A 17,525-nucleotide genomic window follows, 5' to 3' on the forward strand; every position below is an offset into this window, starting at 1 on the left:
CTGGTGACAATCATAATATTATAATAATCGATCAGCAAACCGGTTTCGATTCCCGTCGGGAATAAGATGGGATGCGTGATTCATCGCCGCCATTTTTAGATTTTATTGTATTACGTGCCCATTTTTTTTTAAGTATTTTATGTAATGTTTTATGTAAGTTCGTATGTAATAGTTTTTCTAAAAGTATTTTATGTATACGTATGTCCACGAAAAGTGTCGTTAACCCCGGTTAACCTATTCCGGGTTCTAGTTACCCTAAATATGCAGGTTTCCTCACTATGTTTTCCCTCGTAAGAGCATAAGTTAGCACTCAAATTAATGTACAAAACCTGGGCGACAGAGCGAGGTGGGATTTGAATCCGTGAGCTTAGACCGCCGACACTAACGCAATGTATGGCGGTGTATGGTACTATACTCACACAGAGCAGAAGCAGCGCGCGGCGGGAGCGGCGCGCGGCGGCGGCGAGCAGCGCCACGCACACGGCGCCGCCGCAGCACCAGCCCGCCATGCCGCCCGCCCAGCGAGCCGCCTCCCACACCCATAGACGCTGGGAAATTGTAATAATAAATTTATTAATTTCAGTTCAGGCACAATTTAGAGTCATCCGGGGAGGACAATCGATAGATGGGCAAATTCATTGGTGGAGGTGGTTCCAAAAAAAAAATTGGCATTGTTGTTGGAAGATTTGTTAAAAACCGTGGATACTATAAGAATAAGTAATGGTTTCGTGCTATGAAGAAACGCTGTGTGAATGAACCGTGTGTACGCCGATTAAATCAAAGCTACGAGGCTCTGAGAAATCTCGGTAGCCGTCTTCGTAATGTTATAGCGTTTCATGGTTCAAAAGTTTATTCGGTTGCCATAAATTACACATTTAGAAAAAGATAAGTGTAAGGTACGTAGATTGATATAACATTGTCTGGTTCCGGTACAAAAGAAAACAAATCTACACAAATTTGTACCAAAAGCAGTTAATATAATACTATAAATAATAGAACCCTCCATGTCTTTCCCATGGATTCTTTTTTAAGGCGATGGGCTAGCAACCTGTCTCTATTTGAATCTCAATTCTATCATTAAGCCAAATAGCTGAACGTGGCCATTCAGTCTTTTAAAGACTGTTGGCTCTGTCTACCTCGCAAGGGATATAGACGTGACAATATGTATGTATGTATAATACTATAAAACCTATACCTTCATAAACGCATCCAAATTAAGCGCCGCCAGCGGCCTCCTCAAATTATCCGCGGCGGACACCGCCACGCTGGCGTTGTTCCTCAGCGTGGACAACGCGCGCAGCAGCGTGCCCAGCGCCGTCTGATTGGCCACGGGCATGTCCAACGCGTCCGCCAATCGCGCGAGCGGTGCGCGGGCGCGGGAACCCATCGTCTCTTCTAGAATGCTCGACTGGAAAAAAGTTTTTGGGTTCTAATAACTTGTTTTATGACCTTGTATATACTCGTATTCACACGTACTTTGTTAAGGAAAGATGGAAACTTTTATTTTGTATTATTATCAGCAAGTGTTAGTAATGTATGATAAGAAAGAGTAGGGTTGTCTGACACAAGCATTTTTTGCTTACTAGAGAGTCCTAACAATGTATCTTTGTACACTTTGTGGTAAATGCAATAAACGATTTTTTATTTTATGACCTGAGAACTATGAAATTGCTTTACATGCCAATACATCTTCCTCCTGGAGTTAATATCACTTGTCAGGAGACGGAGTGTGCCTTTTGACGTGCTAATACATGCATATATAAAATCAAGCCTCCTTCCCAGAGGGGTAGGCAGACAGAGACTACATCCTTCCACTTGTCACGATTCTTGTTCACTTATTCTGTCACTTCATCCATAATCATCATTCTCTTTATGCAATGCCCTGCCAAAATTCACTTCGCAATATCTTCAAATTATTATTTTCTTTGTTTGTTCATAGTATTACTCTACTCTCGCTTATTTCTGCACGGCCAGTTGTATCTACCCCACCAAACTTCAGAACCCGAAATCCACTGTCAAAATTTTCCATTTCACTTAACCTTCGGCATTCTCAATTTGAAATCCAATATCTAACCTTCAACATCCAGTTTCAAATGCTTAAAAAAAGGTCACACATCATCTCCTGCGACGTCAAATCAAAGCAAGTTCTGAACATGTCTCTCGTTCACCTGGTTTTTGACAGTGTTGACGAGGGCGGCCAGCTGATTGCCAGCCTGGATGCTCTGCAGCATTGCGTTGTGGAGATCGTCGTTGCCGAACAGACCGACGCCGATGGCGCCGCAGCAGAGCACGGATAGGACCATGAGGGTGATCTGCGAAAATCATCACATCTTCATTTAGACTACCAAAACCAATATAAACTGACAAAGCTGTAGCCTCATTGTCTTTATTGAAACTTTCCGAGACATATTTCGCCAAGGTTTTGCAAGCAGGAAACTACGTCTATTGACCTAAAATCGAACCCGGGACTTATAGCTCAGAGAACAGCACCCGTATATTATAGCTCTTTATTATGTCGTGCAACAGGACAGCGATAGTTCTTCGCGCGATAAAAACGGCGTCGCGCGTTCAATGTTAGGGACAGAACGCTGCGCCTCAGAATATATTTAAAGTTGGTACAAAGGTACAAAGGTGGACTTATCGCTAATGCAATCTCTTCCAGTCAACCTTTGGGTGGAAGGTAACCAAACAGAAGATTGGCGTTGGCGCAGAGCAAAGTTGCCGGTGTTCAATGCGTATAAACCTAATAACAGTGATATGCATTTCCAGATATACATACATACATACATAAAATCACGCCTCTTTCCCAAAGGGGTAGGCAGAGACTACCTCTTTTCACTTGCCACGATCTCTGCATACTTCCTTCGCTTCATCCACATTCATAACTCTCTCCATGCAAGCTCGGCAGTTTCGGGTACTTTTGACCTGACCCTTTACCAGATATATTTCCAGATATCCAGTTAAATATTACCTTATCTGTAATTTTCTAAATAACAGGAATTAGCAGGTGTTATCTAAGAAGTTTATCAACAATTGTAAGTTAACTTACACTATTAAACATTTATGCACGTCACTTCACTGACAGCATTGTTACATAATAAAATTATACCTAATCCTTCAAACAAATAGCATTTCAATCCGTCTAAATTTGTTCAATGCGTTGCTATGTTTAAAACAAATGTCGGCTCACACGCCCGCCATATGGAGGCGATATTAAGAAGTTGTGGGAATCGTTTGATTGCATTCGCAGCTAACTTTATAAATAGGATTCTAATGGGCGTACCTACATAAACAAGTGTAAACATATGAGGGTTTGTGCTTAAGAAATTATGCTTAGTTCGGTATCGGAATCATTGAAATTTTAAACGATCAAATGTTATTTCAATTTTGATTTCACATTGTCATGTTTGATCTATCACTGGCAGTAGAAAAGGCAAGCAGTCATGAAAAATTAAAAGGAGTAAAAGCTAGTTATTATATAACTGCGACAAACGTATAAAAGGCATAATGCGACGTTATATCTGAAGGCCCCCAAGAGTAGGCTTAGCGCTATCGAGTGTATAAAGTTGTTGAGAATTGAGCGAATTGCGATTGAGTGCATCGTGCACAAACTACACACATACATATAATCACGTCTATATCCCTTGCAGGGTAGACAGAGGCAACAGTCTTGAAAAGACTGAAAAGGGCTTAATGTTAGAATTGAGATTCAAATAGTGACAGGTTGCTAGCCTGTCGCCTAAAAGAATTTATCCCAAGTTTATAAGCCTATCCCTTAGTCGCCTTTTACAACATCCATGGGAACGAGATGGAGCGGTCCTACTCTTTTTTTATTGGTGCCGGGAACCACACGGCACAAACTACAAAATCGAATTAAGTATTTATGTGAGCAATAAAGAGTTATTTATTCAAGATTAAGCCAACATACTCGTATATCATGGAATATATCACGGAAATGGACGGACAGTCGATTTATTAAAGATAAAATATAAGCCACAACAACAAGACAAGGTTCCGTACCTTCAAAGCAGTGATACTCCTTGGCGGCCTGTCTTTCCTGTCGCAACACCTCGTCATCAGGTAGATGAGAAGCACCAACATGGTCAGGATCAGCCAAGCACCAGGTATCGTTCCGATTATACCCAAACTCTGGAAATTAGACAAAACCATGGTTAAAATTTTCTTTGGTATCTTCTTATATATAAAAATGAATCGCTAAATGTGTTGGTAAGCGCAGAACTCTAGAACGCCTGGACCAATTTGTCCAATTCTTTTTTTTTTTAATATTCGTCGAAGCTCAAGACTGGTTTTTACGGCGAAAAAATACCAAATAATTGCCTGAAAAACCTTAAAAACAGTCCTTTTCTTTATCCCATACAAACGTTTTCTAACTAATACGCACAGTCAATTTGAGCTTTATTGCTAATGTATAAAGTTCACTGTTGTCTAAGCAATGTAGGTCTAATAGATAGGAACAAAAAACTGTCATATTACAAATCTTTTTGACAGAACGAAGTCTGTCGGGTCCGCTTGTAAATAATAATAAGGTCATGCCATATGGTAATAACATACATACATACATGCATATAATCACGTCTATATCCCTTGCGGGGTAGACAGAGCCAACAGTCTTGTAAAGACTGAAAGGCCACGTTCAGCTTAAAGCCAAATGCTTTAAGATAGAATTGGGATTCAAATAGAGACAGGTTGCTAGCGCATCGCCTAAAAAAGAATCCCAAGTATGTAAGCCTATCCCTTAGTCGCCTTTTACGACATCCATGGGAAAGAGATGGAGTGGTCCCATTCTTTTTGTATTGGTGCCGGGAATCACATGGCAATAAAATTGGTTTTAAACCAATTTAGTCTTCTCTTATGTTAACCCAAGGTCCGCCAAAGATCACAAGAGGGTTAAGGGAAGCAAAAACGCAAAACGATTCCCGCTTGACCTCCATTTCCCTGTAAACAGAAGAACCATATCACATCACAACTTCAATCATGATAATTGCAAAAGTGACATTGCTTAGACACCTCTTTCAACATCCAACGAAAATAAAATAGATCCTAGTCCTATTCTATACAAGTCTACCCTATAACCACTACACCAGTCAGTCCTTTAAGGCTAGGTATTCCTAGGTCTATGCACCTCGAGGTAGACCGACGAGTTGAGCGCGAAGGTGGCAATGATGTGACGTTGATGTGGGGCACAGAGTGCAGCAGCCGTGGCTTATAAGAAACGTTCTACGTGTCCATTGCTATCACTAAAGTTACTACGGTAGCGAGCATAGGTGGCGGTATATTCCTAGCTATCGTTGCCTGACCTGACTTTGACGTAAAGCACAGAGCACTGAACGACCACGCCGGCTAGAAAAACGCGGCGTGTTCAGCTCTGTGCACCTACCTCGAGGTAGACCGGCGAGTTGAGCGCAAAGGTGACAATAACTCTATGCGGGGTGACGTTGATGTGGGGCACAGAGTGCAGCAGCCGTGGCTTATAAGAAACGTTCTACGTGTCCATTGCTATCACTAAAGTTACTACGGTAGCGAGCATAGGTGGCGCTATATTCCTAGCTGTCATTGTCGCTATGCAGCCCGACCTGACTTTGACGTGAAGCACAGAGCACTGAACGATCACGCCGGCTAGAAAAACGCGGCGTGTTTAGCTCTGTGCACCTACCTCGAGGTAGACCGGCGAGTTGGGCGCGAAGGTGTCGTTGACTCTATGCGGGGTGACGTTGATGTGGGGCACAGAGTGCAGCAGCCGTGGCTTATAAGAAACGTTCTACGTGTCCATTGCTATCACTAAAGTTACTACGGTAGCGAGCATAGGTGGCGCTATATTCCTAGCTGTCGCTATGCAGCCTGACTTGACTTTGACGTGGAGCACAGAGCACTGAACGATCACGCCGACTAGAAAAACGCGGCGTGTTAGCTCTGTGCACCTACCTCGAGGTAGACCGGCGAGTTGGGCGCGAAGGTGTCGTTGACTCTGTGCAGGGTGACGTTGATGTGGGGCACAGAGTGCAGCAGCCGCGAGAGACGCGGCGGCGTGTACTCGTCCGAGACGCCCGACGCGCCCATCGCGACTTATCACCTAGTCACCTGAAAATTAAATTTAAGGACTCAGCAACGTATATCTAGGTTTAGATAAAAAAAAAAAAACAGTAATAACAGATCTTTACATAGGTTTGTTGTTGGAGCCTACTTTTAAGCATATGAATGCCTGTGTCAGCAGACTCCGCTCTTTTATATCGCTAGGTCATATATGTAATGTAATATTAGTTACATATACATACATAAAATCACGCGTCTTTCCCGGAGGGGTAGGCAGAGACTACCTCTTTCCACTTGCCACGATCTCTGCATACTTCCTTCGCTTCATCCACATTCATAACTCTCTTCAAGGTTTAGTTCCTAGGGGAAAAATATCTCTCAGTTTTCAGAATCTTTGTCATTCCAAGTTAACTTATGGTGATATTAGTGATAGGATAGTCTGTTGATTGTATTTCTTAGTTTCTAGTCAAAAAAATATCAATCACAAAAATAATACGCGCAATAGGTGTGTACGCAATTATAAACTAAGCACCCATTACAAATCGCTTCGTGTAAAAACCTGACTCACCCAATCTAGGGTCCATGGTCAAAGGCATACGCCGAGCTCCACTCCAGAGCGGTGAGGATGCAACCGCCCAACAAACATTTAGGCGACGATAAGAGCTTATTTTGTTACTTAGTGGGCTACAAAGGCATTACAGTAGCAACACTTATGACTATTGGCGATAAAGTGGCGTACCAAGTAACGTATATCACTTCTACTTATTATACAGAGTTACAAGCGCGACAATTAGGCGAGCTTAAAGGTTATGGATGTATTATGGCAAATCTTAACACTGTTGTACATGCACAGCATTTTGTGTTATAGCTTTAAGTGAATCTTAGAACTCTAAGATCTAAATAAGAATAAGAATTAGCTACTACCTCCAAAAGTGCTATGCAGGTGATAATAAACTCTTTACAAGAACCTAAAGTTGCACAATAGCGTTAATAAGCGCTACCAGCCTTACAATAGTGTTTACGAGTTAATCTTATATAGAACCAAATGCTTGAAGTTATACAAAACTCTCTTGCATTACCTTAAGTCAAATAGGAGTATAATTTTTCGCTATAACAGATCCTATAGCGTCTATTGTTACTTTTTTGTGACTAAAGGTAAAGTAATAGCGCTTAAGGTCACTACTGTATTTCTTATATTGACTACTTGTTTTTGACAATGGCGTCGCAACCAAAATAAACAAAAATTGTTGTAAATACGTGGAAAAGTTTTCAGTAAATAGACAACATACATCGGGCGCTCGAATTATTTGCCAATAAATATGTAACATATTCACAGTGTACTTCCCTTCGCAGCAAAAATATGCTTTCATTTCTCACCATACAATATCACTTTTTTTTGTTTAATATAAAAATCATTAGTCGTAAACTTATAGCCATTGAAAATAAAATTATTTATTATTAGATCACAAAATTAGTTTAATTATCTTGAATAGCGTTCAGACCGTTACAAAACACCTATTTACCTCCCTTTTAGCGCTTGAAAATATAATTAACGCCTTTGTATCTCTACTGTACCGCTTAAGGAGTCAGTTGACGCTTATTTACCCCTCTTGTATCGCTAAGAGATCCTGTTACCGCTATAATAACTTTCTTATAGCACTAATTGTACCTCTTAGCCAATTACCATAACTCTTGTATACCGTCATTATACAACCTTAAGTAATATAAAATTGTGCCCAATTCGGGGGTAAAGTAGGGTTAGAGCGCGCTCTAACACTAATTTGTTACACCCATAAACCACTTTAGAATCTAGTTAGCGCTTTTATAGACTTATTATAAATCTTACTTTAGCGCCTAATTGTTACTTGGGGGGACTATAGCACGGAGGAAAAAGAAGATACTTGTAAACGCTTTCAAATAATCTTACTAACACAAATATATTTTAAATTAGCTGTGCCCGCGGCTGCGTCCGCGTGGAGTAGTTAATTTGGGCATCATTGAAGCCCTCAAGGATGATTTTTTACATTTTCCATTATTTCTTCGCTCCTAAAAGCAGCAGCGTGATGTTATATAGCCTAAAGCCTTCCTCGATAAATGGTCTATTAAACGCAAAAAGAATTTTTCAATTCGAACCAGTAATTCCTGAGATTAGCGCGTTCAAACAAACAAACTCTTCAGCTTTATAATATAATTATTAATTATTATTATTATAAGTATAGATAAGTAAAGTATAGAAGTATAGATGTGTACCGCTTATTCGCCACTTGCCACCCATTATATTAAACAATCAAAATAACACGTTTAGCTGTCCATTGAACATGTGGCATAGGGGAATAATGCGCGGCCATACTGCAAACATATGTCACAAGAGACGGACGGACAGACCCGAGACCGAAATGAATCATATTTCTGAAGTGTATATTGGGCAAGTCATTGGCCGAAATGTCAGGCCAGTGTGAATACCGCTACTCGACATTATGTTACAGGAATTCCACTGTAATGATAAAAAAATGAACTGACTTTAGAACACTAACACTCAAAAGCCTAGATATTCTTCGAGTGTAACTTAATCTGTGTTATTGTACCGATTTATTTATTTAACTCGTTTAAGTTAACGTTCGTTTGTATTTACGTTTTAAACTTTTGGGTATTTAAACTACTCTCAGAGTCATTAGCTCTCGTAAATTTTATTCAATCTAACACTATTATCTCACCAAAAGTTCTATTACGTACTACGATACGAATGGATATAAGTTATAAACTAAGGATTTTTTTGATAAAAAAAAAATCTGAATCTGTTGAACAGTTGTGCGAACAAGCCAGTGTTTGATTTCGAAAATATTGGCCCAATGTGAACTGCGGCCTAAAGCATAAAATGATGTTATTGTTTAGATTTATAGATAACCATTTTTAGACTAGTTAACACTTTAGCTTCCGCCCGTGGGCGTTCCTGTAATATAAATTCATGAATAATTCCACATCAATGATAAACGAACAAAGACTTTCCATTGTAACATAATAGCTCATAGATCAGCTTAACTTATCCAGTTCTTATAAAGTCTTTTCAAACATACTGACAACTTTGGATTATTCCACTTTGGTCACCTGGATGATCAAATTCCAAATTTTTCTATTTACACTCGCATGCAAAACTTCCTACACAAGTTTAGAAACATTTGCTATGGAAAAGTATGTATGGAACCAGGGAGGTATGCATGTGAACGTTGTTTAGATAATAATCATTAAAACCCTACTGGAAGAAATTTCTCTAGAAATAAGTAGTGCACTTGTACTGTAAAAAAATAAAAAATATTGATAACGAAGTCAACACGGCTAAAGGAACGGTCACGGAAACTTATATAATACGAAAGTAAATGGATACCAACCGCAATAACCAGAGTATACAACGAACTCACGACGTCATGACTGACTTCCACGCCGCCTCATCGGGTACTCATCTGAAACAACCAAACAGATTCATTATTTCTCACATAGCTACAGTAACATATGGAAATGTCATACAACATTAAAACTTCCTCCTCATGGCTTTAGTCCCGGTTGCATCCTCACCACCCTAGAGAGGAGCCCGAGGTATGCCTTAGACCATTAATCCTGGATTGGGTGAATCAGGTATTTACACGAAGCCACACCCATCTGACCTCCGCAACTTGTGCAGGTAAACCTGACCCATATTGGATCGATCATGATTACACATGATTCATTTCATAAACTAGTATACAAAACCACTCTATATCATCGAAGTTGTTTATAGTCCTGGTCACAGTCTTGCCTCTCTGAAGAGGAACTCGAGATTCTCTTGGGATCCTACATTGGGTCGAATTTTATACGACGCGACGGCTGTCTGACTTTTACAACCTATGCAAGGGAACCTAACGCATTACATGTCCAGTTGCATGGATGAGCAGATTTGACGATGTTTTCCTACTCCATTTAAAAAGGACTGTTTAGATTGAGTAGTTTATATAATCAATAAATGCTGTGTGATTAAAATAAAAACATCCGATTGATACGTCATACCAAAAGCATATACGCACTCGTTTATATTTTATGACGTCTTATTTTTCGCGGCTAGATTATCACGCAATTTGGTATCTCGACGAAATTACAATGTCAAAATACAGAAGATCATTTTGACAACAGCAGGCAAGGGATATGCGCACAACACAACTACGTTGAAATATTAAATCTCCCTTTTATGATTATTCAGATTTTACTGTACGAGATTGGGTATTGACTGTATCATATCAACTCAAAAGTTAAATTGTGGAATATCATTCTTATCAAAGCATCAAACGCTCATCAGATTAATTAAACACGTTGATCAGACATACACCAAGACACGTGTTTCCGACCAGCCCTACCTATCACACCGATGACAATGCACATCTCCAGATTCGCCTCGTTATCAGCAAATAGACGTGCATTACACGAGATCAACAGCCGCATACGCATTACGTGTGTGACACACAACAATTTGTAAAGACCAATTGTCCGGCGTACAGTGTAGAATATTCCTTGAAGTCGTTCGGTCGTCGTTTCCATTGTGGCCTTAGGTTCCAGGGAACTCAGTTGACACAAGTAATCGGTGCATTCAATAACGCAAGTGATAAATTCAGTTCAAGATCTATAAAATCGGTTTTGATATTAAGAAAAGTGTTGGTGCTTCGATTGTCTACGAAGATTTGTGACCAAATCAAAAGAGTAATATTAAATATGATATTCAGTGATTAAGAATCTGTAGAATAAGGTTGCGGTCTAGATCATTTTGTTATTGAATGACATATTACAACATATAATAGTATAACATTAGTATCAGAAGCTGCTGCCGTTAGTGAAAATTGCGCGGCTAAAAGTGAATAATTGTTTGTTGGTAATATTTTCATTGTACACATTATTTCAGTATGTATTTCACTAAGTCGATTAGGCTCTTGTTCATTCGTATCCATCCGGCATTATAATTGTAAAAGTAAATTTGTTTGTTGTAAGATCATCTTGACATTTTGGATACATATAATGTGAAGTTTGGAAAAGGACAGCCTCGAGCGAAAGCTTGTAAACAATTCTATTCGGATCCAAATCCTGGTTTATAAATCAATCAATGATCCAATGCAGTGTCGCCGGCCTTATTTCGTCTCCAATCTCTTAGTTTGGTATAACTTTTCCAAAGTCGTAATTAGGTCCACAATATCCCTTTCCTAATGACATCTCAACAAAGGGAATTCATTACATTTTTATAAAAGTTTATGCTTCATATTATAATAAAATATAAATTGATAGAGATATTTAATCGATCGCTGAAAAACTTATGGAGAAATAAAGAAAAAGTTGTACATCCGGCTGCAATTTTCTGTAATTGAATCCACAGAAGTGGCTAAGCTAATTACGATTGCTGATGGTAATAATAGAAATATAAAGTTCTCTTTATAATGTTGAGCTTTACAAATTTGAAGAAAATGAATACTTTCGCGCACCTTTAAAAACCTTTCAGAATTAATTACAATGAGATTGTATTCTTTCAGGCTTTTATAAATAACAAACATTCATTAATTTGAGGAGCTATACCCCTTATTCGAGCTAAGACACCTAAAGTATTTGATGGATGTTCTAATTACTTCAGCAATAGCATTATCATTATACATTCTAAATTCCATTGTTTCGTTGTTAAATGTTTCCTCGTAGATTCTTCTTTCACGAGCATTGATATTGTATTTTTTCTTCAGTGTCCTTATCATATAATTGGGTCAGTGTTACCGATACATATTGGACATCGTAAAATCAAGGCTTAAATAATACAACGGTGTTACGCAAGCAACACATCCTGTCATTTTCTTGACACGATCGTTCAGGGGCCTAATATTATCGCCTCAACAATCTGGAACTACTAGACACTTGTACATTCAACTAGGGTTATCGGTATCACCTGATTTGATGCCGTCTTCAATTTAAATTCCAAAATTAGGTGTCTGATCTTGTTCTTTTGCAAATCCCTTCGTCTTGCTTATTCTTTTTATAAACTCCTTTATAGCAATATCAGGATCATCTATTTCAGCACCCTAAACTTGAATATTAGTAGAAACTTTTAATCCTTTAGACGAAACCAATGACGGATGCGAAAGTAAAATGATTTTAATAATATAGCAACTTTGTATTTTCGTTAGGTTACAGACTGATGGTTTCGGCGTTTGCTTCAATTAAACTACAATTTTAATCATTGTTATGACTGCCCGAGCCATTTCCACCTACGTGAACCATTTCACTTAATACTCCTGAATTCCCATTTATATAATTTTGAGTAGATATTTGACCCACTTCGTGAGAGGTGATCAATTACAATGATAATTCTTGACCATAATAAGGTATTAGGTTAATTTTGCTCAAACCCAAAACGTGTATGAATAATTCCAAATCAAGCCAGAAGCCATTCATAATTAAGTTTCTATGCTCCAAGGTTTTACATTAACTGACGTTTGAATCAAAACCGACCCTTGTCACGAGTTAGGACCTACGTACTAGACAACAGCCAGTACGGCATTCACTTCAAATTTACAGTGATATACAATTTATTGAGATTTTTGACTCGCCCCAATTATAATTATTAGTGCCATTTGCTTTGATATTGGGCGTAGCTTAATCAACAACTAGCTTACTAGCGACTTCTTCCGCGTAAATATCAAACTCATGCCGTGAGTTCATTCAATTGACGATAACTTTTTTTTGGTGAACCGATTTTGATGAAACAAACTTTAAAACGGTTCAGTACTTTCGGAGATAAACGTGATCATACATACAGACAAAAAATTAAAAAAAGCTTTCTACTATTCATTCTCAGTGTCCCTCCATACATTTCAGTCAAAAATACTAAATGTACAGACAAAATATTTTTACTGTTTTATTATACGTATAGATGCAACCCAGCAACAGCATGTAAATTTCAATGTATTACTAAAAGAATAAATGTTTGCATGTAAGCATCTGTCTCACAGAGTCAGAATTACTCTGCTACCTACTGTACACAACCCCACTCGGCATCATTTATCTTATTACTACGAGTATCATCCCTGAGGAAATTCCTGAAATTCTAATGACAAGGGAGCGACATGTTCGTACTTCGCAAAGATGTGATTTGAAATTATTACGGTGACAAAATTACGTAATATTTAAAAGTGCAAAATTGGAAATCAGAAAATTGTTTATAATGCAGGAGATAAGATGCAATTTCCACACAAATTACATTAAAATTTACACTTTGATCTCACCACGGAATGCCTTTAATGATTCTAATACTTAAATTTGCAAAAATCATCTAACCTCAAGCCTGTCGCGCAGAAAAAAGTATATCCATCATATTAAAGTCATTTCACATGATCGACTAATCCCGGGGCATTACCATCGGACTTGTCAAAGTGACAAAACTAAACAGACGCGTCGCGTCAGCACAGCAGTCACGCTAAAAGCTTTCATCGACAGTCGCCCACGCCGCATCCGTCTATTTTGATAAACAACTCATTTTCTGTGTCATTAAATTAATGGTATCTACTTATGACGTGGTGTGGGAATGAAAGAATCTCGACTTTTATTTAAAACATAAAATCAGACCTTTTTCTCAAAGGGGTATGCAATGACTGCATATTTCTACTTGCTACGATCTCACTGCATGCTTTAATTTGCACATTGATAACTTTCTTCATGCAAACTAGTCGTTTTTGGGTACTCGTGACCTGACCTTTTGACAGAACGCATCCCATCCTTCATAAATAAAATCAGGCCTCTTTCCCAATGGGGTATGTAATGACTGCATATTTCTGCTTGCCACGATCTCACTGCATACTTTTATTTGCACATTGATAACTCTCTTCATGCAAACTAGTCGGTTTTGGGTACTCGTGACCTGACCTTTTGACAGAACGCATCCCATTTGATCGTTTACAATCGTTATATCCTGTTACACTACTTATCGAAATCGATCGTCTATTTATCCTTTACATTTTCCCAATTCATAAAATTTGAATTAATAGAATGTGTATGACAAATACACTGAATTACATAATGATACTGCGCTTCAGAAGACTTCTTTTAGACTTAATGACACCAAATTAACGTAATCTTTTGTGATACTTAACACGATTTACATAGTTTATTCCCTGTTTCATTTTCATAAATTCGAAGATTAGAAATCTAAAAACACCACAAACACGCGTTTATCTACAAATATTCATTACATATCATTTAACAAATATTTACGAATTAAACTCATATCCTAACGAGAAATAAATTGCAAAACAATGAATGACCATTATGTTGTAATATGTCATTACAGATAATGAATTTATCAACTCTAGGTCAGAACAACATTTTGCGAACAGTGTATATCGGTTAGTTGATCACGGAACATTAGGAAAAAGAATAACATTAAAATGAAAACTTTAATATTGGTGACTTTTATTAGTTTAGTGGTGTTTGTTACAAGTGAGAACCACTTCTTCGGTGTGAAGACCCCAGATTCTAAGCTGATTTATAGGAAAAGAATATTCCTGGAAGCATTTCCTTTCAAGAAGAGGGTGGACTATTTCGAGTTCTCAGATTCTCCAGCGCCGATAAAGGTATTTCACTTTTTAACTATACAAAAATACATACATACAATCACGTTTATATCCCTTGCGGGGTTGACAAAGCCATGAGTGTTGAAAAGACTAATAGGCCGCGTTCAGCCGTTTGGCTTAATGATAGAATTTTTTAACTATTTTGTCCTTTACATGGAAGCTATCCTACAAATTCCCTTATTTTCTACAAAAGCAAATCTCTCTAAGAGTTCAAGTATTCTGTTTCACTTTTAGTCACAAGTAGTGTATCGGGTAGGTAAACTATGTATTCGAGATGAAAATAGAAAAAGGTTAAAAAAAAATAATAAGGTTAAAGGAAACTTCTACACTATCTGCGAACGCCATTAAAGATGTCTTAATGATATAAACACCAGTGTATCACAATTTGGTTTGGTGTCATGCAGGGAGCTGAGCTGAGTAATATTTTTTCAGACAGACCTGGCAAGACCTAAAAAAAACTATGATACTTTCTTTGGCGAGCCTTTAAAACCACAAATAGAGAGAAAGTAGCAGAAAGAGTTCCATATACCCACCAGTCTCCTCGGAAGTTCAGAACGTGAGCGATAAATGTATACACATTTAACTAACGATTTCAAATTTCTCATTTCAGGCCATATTCTGCTATGACTACCAGAACAGCGAAGCATCCGTCAACTGCACAGAGGGGGGAGTCGGCTATGACCACGTTACACTACGGCTGAAGAGCCAGAGGAGCTACAGACTCGACTTCGCTATAGAAATTTACGCGTGACTTAAAATGAACTGATTTTCACCTTCTTTATAAAGTGTACAGCTTTAATGATCGCCCATCATAGTAAGAACAAAATCGAGAAGAAAAATATATATCAAACTCCAAAGACTTGTATAGAAATTGTGCACAGAGCAGACAAATTAATGTATGACTTGCAATCAAGACTCTAGCTGATATGTCATTAAATTTAGTAAGTCGTTGAACTAATTTAATTGCTAGGATGTATGTCACTGCCGAATTTACAAAAGCTTTTGCTTTTGTTTTAACTATAACATGACAGACCCAATGTGGTGGTGAGTGTCACCAAAACTAACATTTATGACGAGATACATTGATGACATTTTGCTAAAGTGTCGCTGTTTTAAAGAACATAAACATACTCATAGAATCTACACTCTATCGACTACTCTAAACTGATTATCATATAATTTGATATGTTTTTTTTTTGACGGCCTCTGTGGCTCAGCGGTAGAATGCTTGTCTGTGACACTGGAGGTCCCGGGTTCGAATCCCGGCCAGGGCATGATGAGAAAAGAACTTTTTCTGATTGTCCTGGGTCTTGGATGTTTATCTATATAAGTATTATATTATAAAATATGGTATCGTTGAGTTAGTATCTCGTAACACAAGTTTCGAACTTACTTCGAGGCTAACTCAATCTGTGTAATTTGTCCCGTATATATTTATATTTATTTATATTTATATTTTTAATATGTGACAAGAAAGTGCAGGCGCATAACAATAGAGAAACAAAAATATCTGAACTTCCTTTACTGGTTGTTGGGTCAAACATGTACGTACAATCTGGGTATCATTTTCAAAAAACATTATATATATTTAATAAATGTATGCCGAAATCCAAATGTAAATTAGTGCTTTGTACATAATTATTATTTTTATAGGGTGTAAGAATATATGAATTTATATTTTTTAAATTATTTTTATTTCAATTAAGACTTTCAAATTATTTTAAATATATGCAAAGTAAATTATTGGTAATAAACTACTGCAGGGTATTAAGTTTTGTACAGAAAGCATATTTTATTCTGGCTAGATTATACTTCGGCTCAATTGACCGGTAGAATAGGCACGGCTTTAAGTCCACCGTTAACATGTTCTTGCAACGAAATTAAATACAATATGCTGGTGAGATTCCTTTGTTATTTATATGATAGTCAATTTCTTCAGATATTGAAATAAAACAAAAAGTACATTTCGTCTCTTTAAAAAATAAATTTCAAAATAAATATTATATCCGTGGAAAGATGAAACAAAATGTACTAATTTTGCTATAAAATGTATTTATTTTTAAGTTCAAATGTTTTTTTTTATTAAAAAACATTTCAAGATCATTTTACGTTTATTATAGAATGGACTGTAGTTTATTTCATAGAGTGGACACTGGACGTAGCCATTACAAACGCCAAGAGGGCAAAAAAAATACAAATATGTCGCTTTCCCCGTCTATACTTGTATCATTAGCACATGATAAACATGTTATCCACTACTACAACGTAATATGGTTCATCTGTTTTACTTGCGTCCAATCAAGCCTTCACGTTACAAACTAGTCTATGACTCACAGCTTTCCTCAAGTCTAGGTTAACATGTCAGGTACTGAGCGCTATAAAGTTTATTTTTATAATACCGTCCACTTGTTACGGCACTTTTTATGTTATCTCGGAAATCCTTGTATTTCTTAATAAGCCACATTGCAATTATACAACATACATATACATATTGAGTTCCTGCTTCCACGCTAGTCCGAGAATACATCGTAACATATATTATTCAGCATATAACTTTTACTTCAGAGGGGTTAGTGCGAGTTTTACTCGTACAAATGCCCAAATTTGTTTGTGATTTGACCAACGCCACCTAGTGTTAATGCGGTGGCACTAATGCAATTCCACACAAATTCGTGATTACTTGCTCAACGCGTTTGATCCAGTAAAACTCGCACTAACCTCTCTGGTGCCATAGTTTTTCGCTTACTGACAAAAGTATATATGGATGTTCGGCGAATGACTGAAAAAAAGTTTTCATGAAATTACTAACCAGTCTTTAAAAGCCCGGCTTAACAGCTACCTTCTATTAATGCA

General features: G+C 37.7%; 2 protein-coding genes across 7 annotated transcripts in view; one reads left to right on the forward strand and one right to left on the reverse strand.

The window, feature by feature from the left end:
* The window catches only part of LOC106142600 (protein tweety), a 62,906-nt gene that overhangs the window by 9,087 nt on the left and 36,294 nt on the right, over positions 1–17,525 (reverse strand). For all 3 annotated transcript variants that reach the window (XM_060946929.1, XM_060946930.1, XM_060946928.1), the window contains 6 exons: positions 9,438–9,509; positions 5,944–6,099; positions 4,021–4,149; positions 2,169–2,312; positions 1,196–1,408; positions 420–548 (listed from right to left, as the gene is read on the reverse strand). In XM_060946929.1, the coding sequence (XP_060802912.1) occupies positions 420–548; positions 1,196–1,408; positions 2,169–2,312; positions 4,021–4,149; positions 5,944–6,078 (750 nt within the window). In that variant the 5' untranslated portion in view covers positions 6,079–6,099; positions 9,438–9,509. The remainder of the gene's footprint in view (positions 1–419; positions 549–1,195; positions 1,409–2,168; positions 2,313–4,020; positions 4,150–5,943; positions 6,100–9,437; positions 9,510–17,525) is intronic.
* On the forward strand, positions 10,504–16,361 carry LOC106142601 (uncharacterized). 4 transcript variants are annotated; one of them, XM_013344423.2, is made up of 3 exons: positions 10,504–10,942; positions 14,412–14,672; positions 15,283–16,361. In XM_013344423.2, the coding sequence occupies exons 2-3, from the start codon at positions 14,487–14,489 to the stop codon at positions 15,421–15,423; spliced, it is 327 nt and encodes a 108-aa protein (XP_013199877.1). In that variant the 5' UTR covers positions 10,504–10,942; positions 14,412–14,486; the 3' UTR covers positions 15,424–16,361. The 4 variants fall into 4 exon arrangements, with proteins under 4 accessions (XP_013199877.1, XP_013199875.1, XP_013199874.1 ...); XM_013344421.2 differs by having other exon boundaries at positions 10,504–10,773; positions 14,390–14,672; XM_013344420.2 differs by having other exon boundaries at positions 10,504–10,773.

This window comes from Amyelois transitella, chromosome 12 (genome assembly GCF_032362555.1).
Source record: "Amyelois transitella isolate CPQ chromosome 12, ilAmyTran1.1, whole genome shotgun sequence".
NCBI lineage: Eukaryota > Metazoa > Arthropoda > Insecta > Lepidoptera > Pyralidae > Amyelois > Amyelois transitella.

Excerpts from the sequence above, each read along its gene's own strand:
- LOC106142601 (XM_013344423.2), top strand. The coding sequence starts at position 14,487 with ATGAAAACTTTAATATTGGTGACTTTTATTAGTTTAGTGGTGTTTGTT. Across the intron at positions 14,673-15,282 it reads ATTCTCCAGCGCCGATAAAG|GCCATATTCTGCTATGACTA; the intron begins GTATTTCACTTT and ends TTCTCATTTCAG.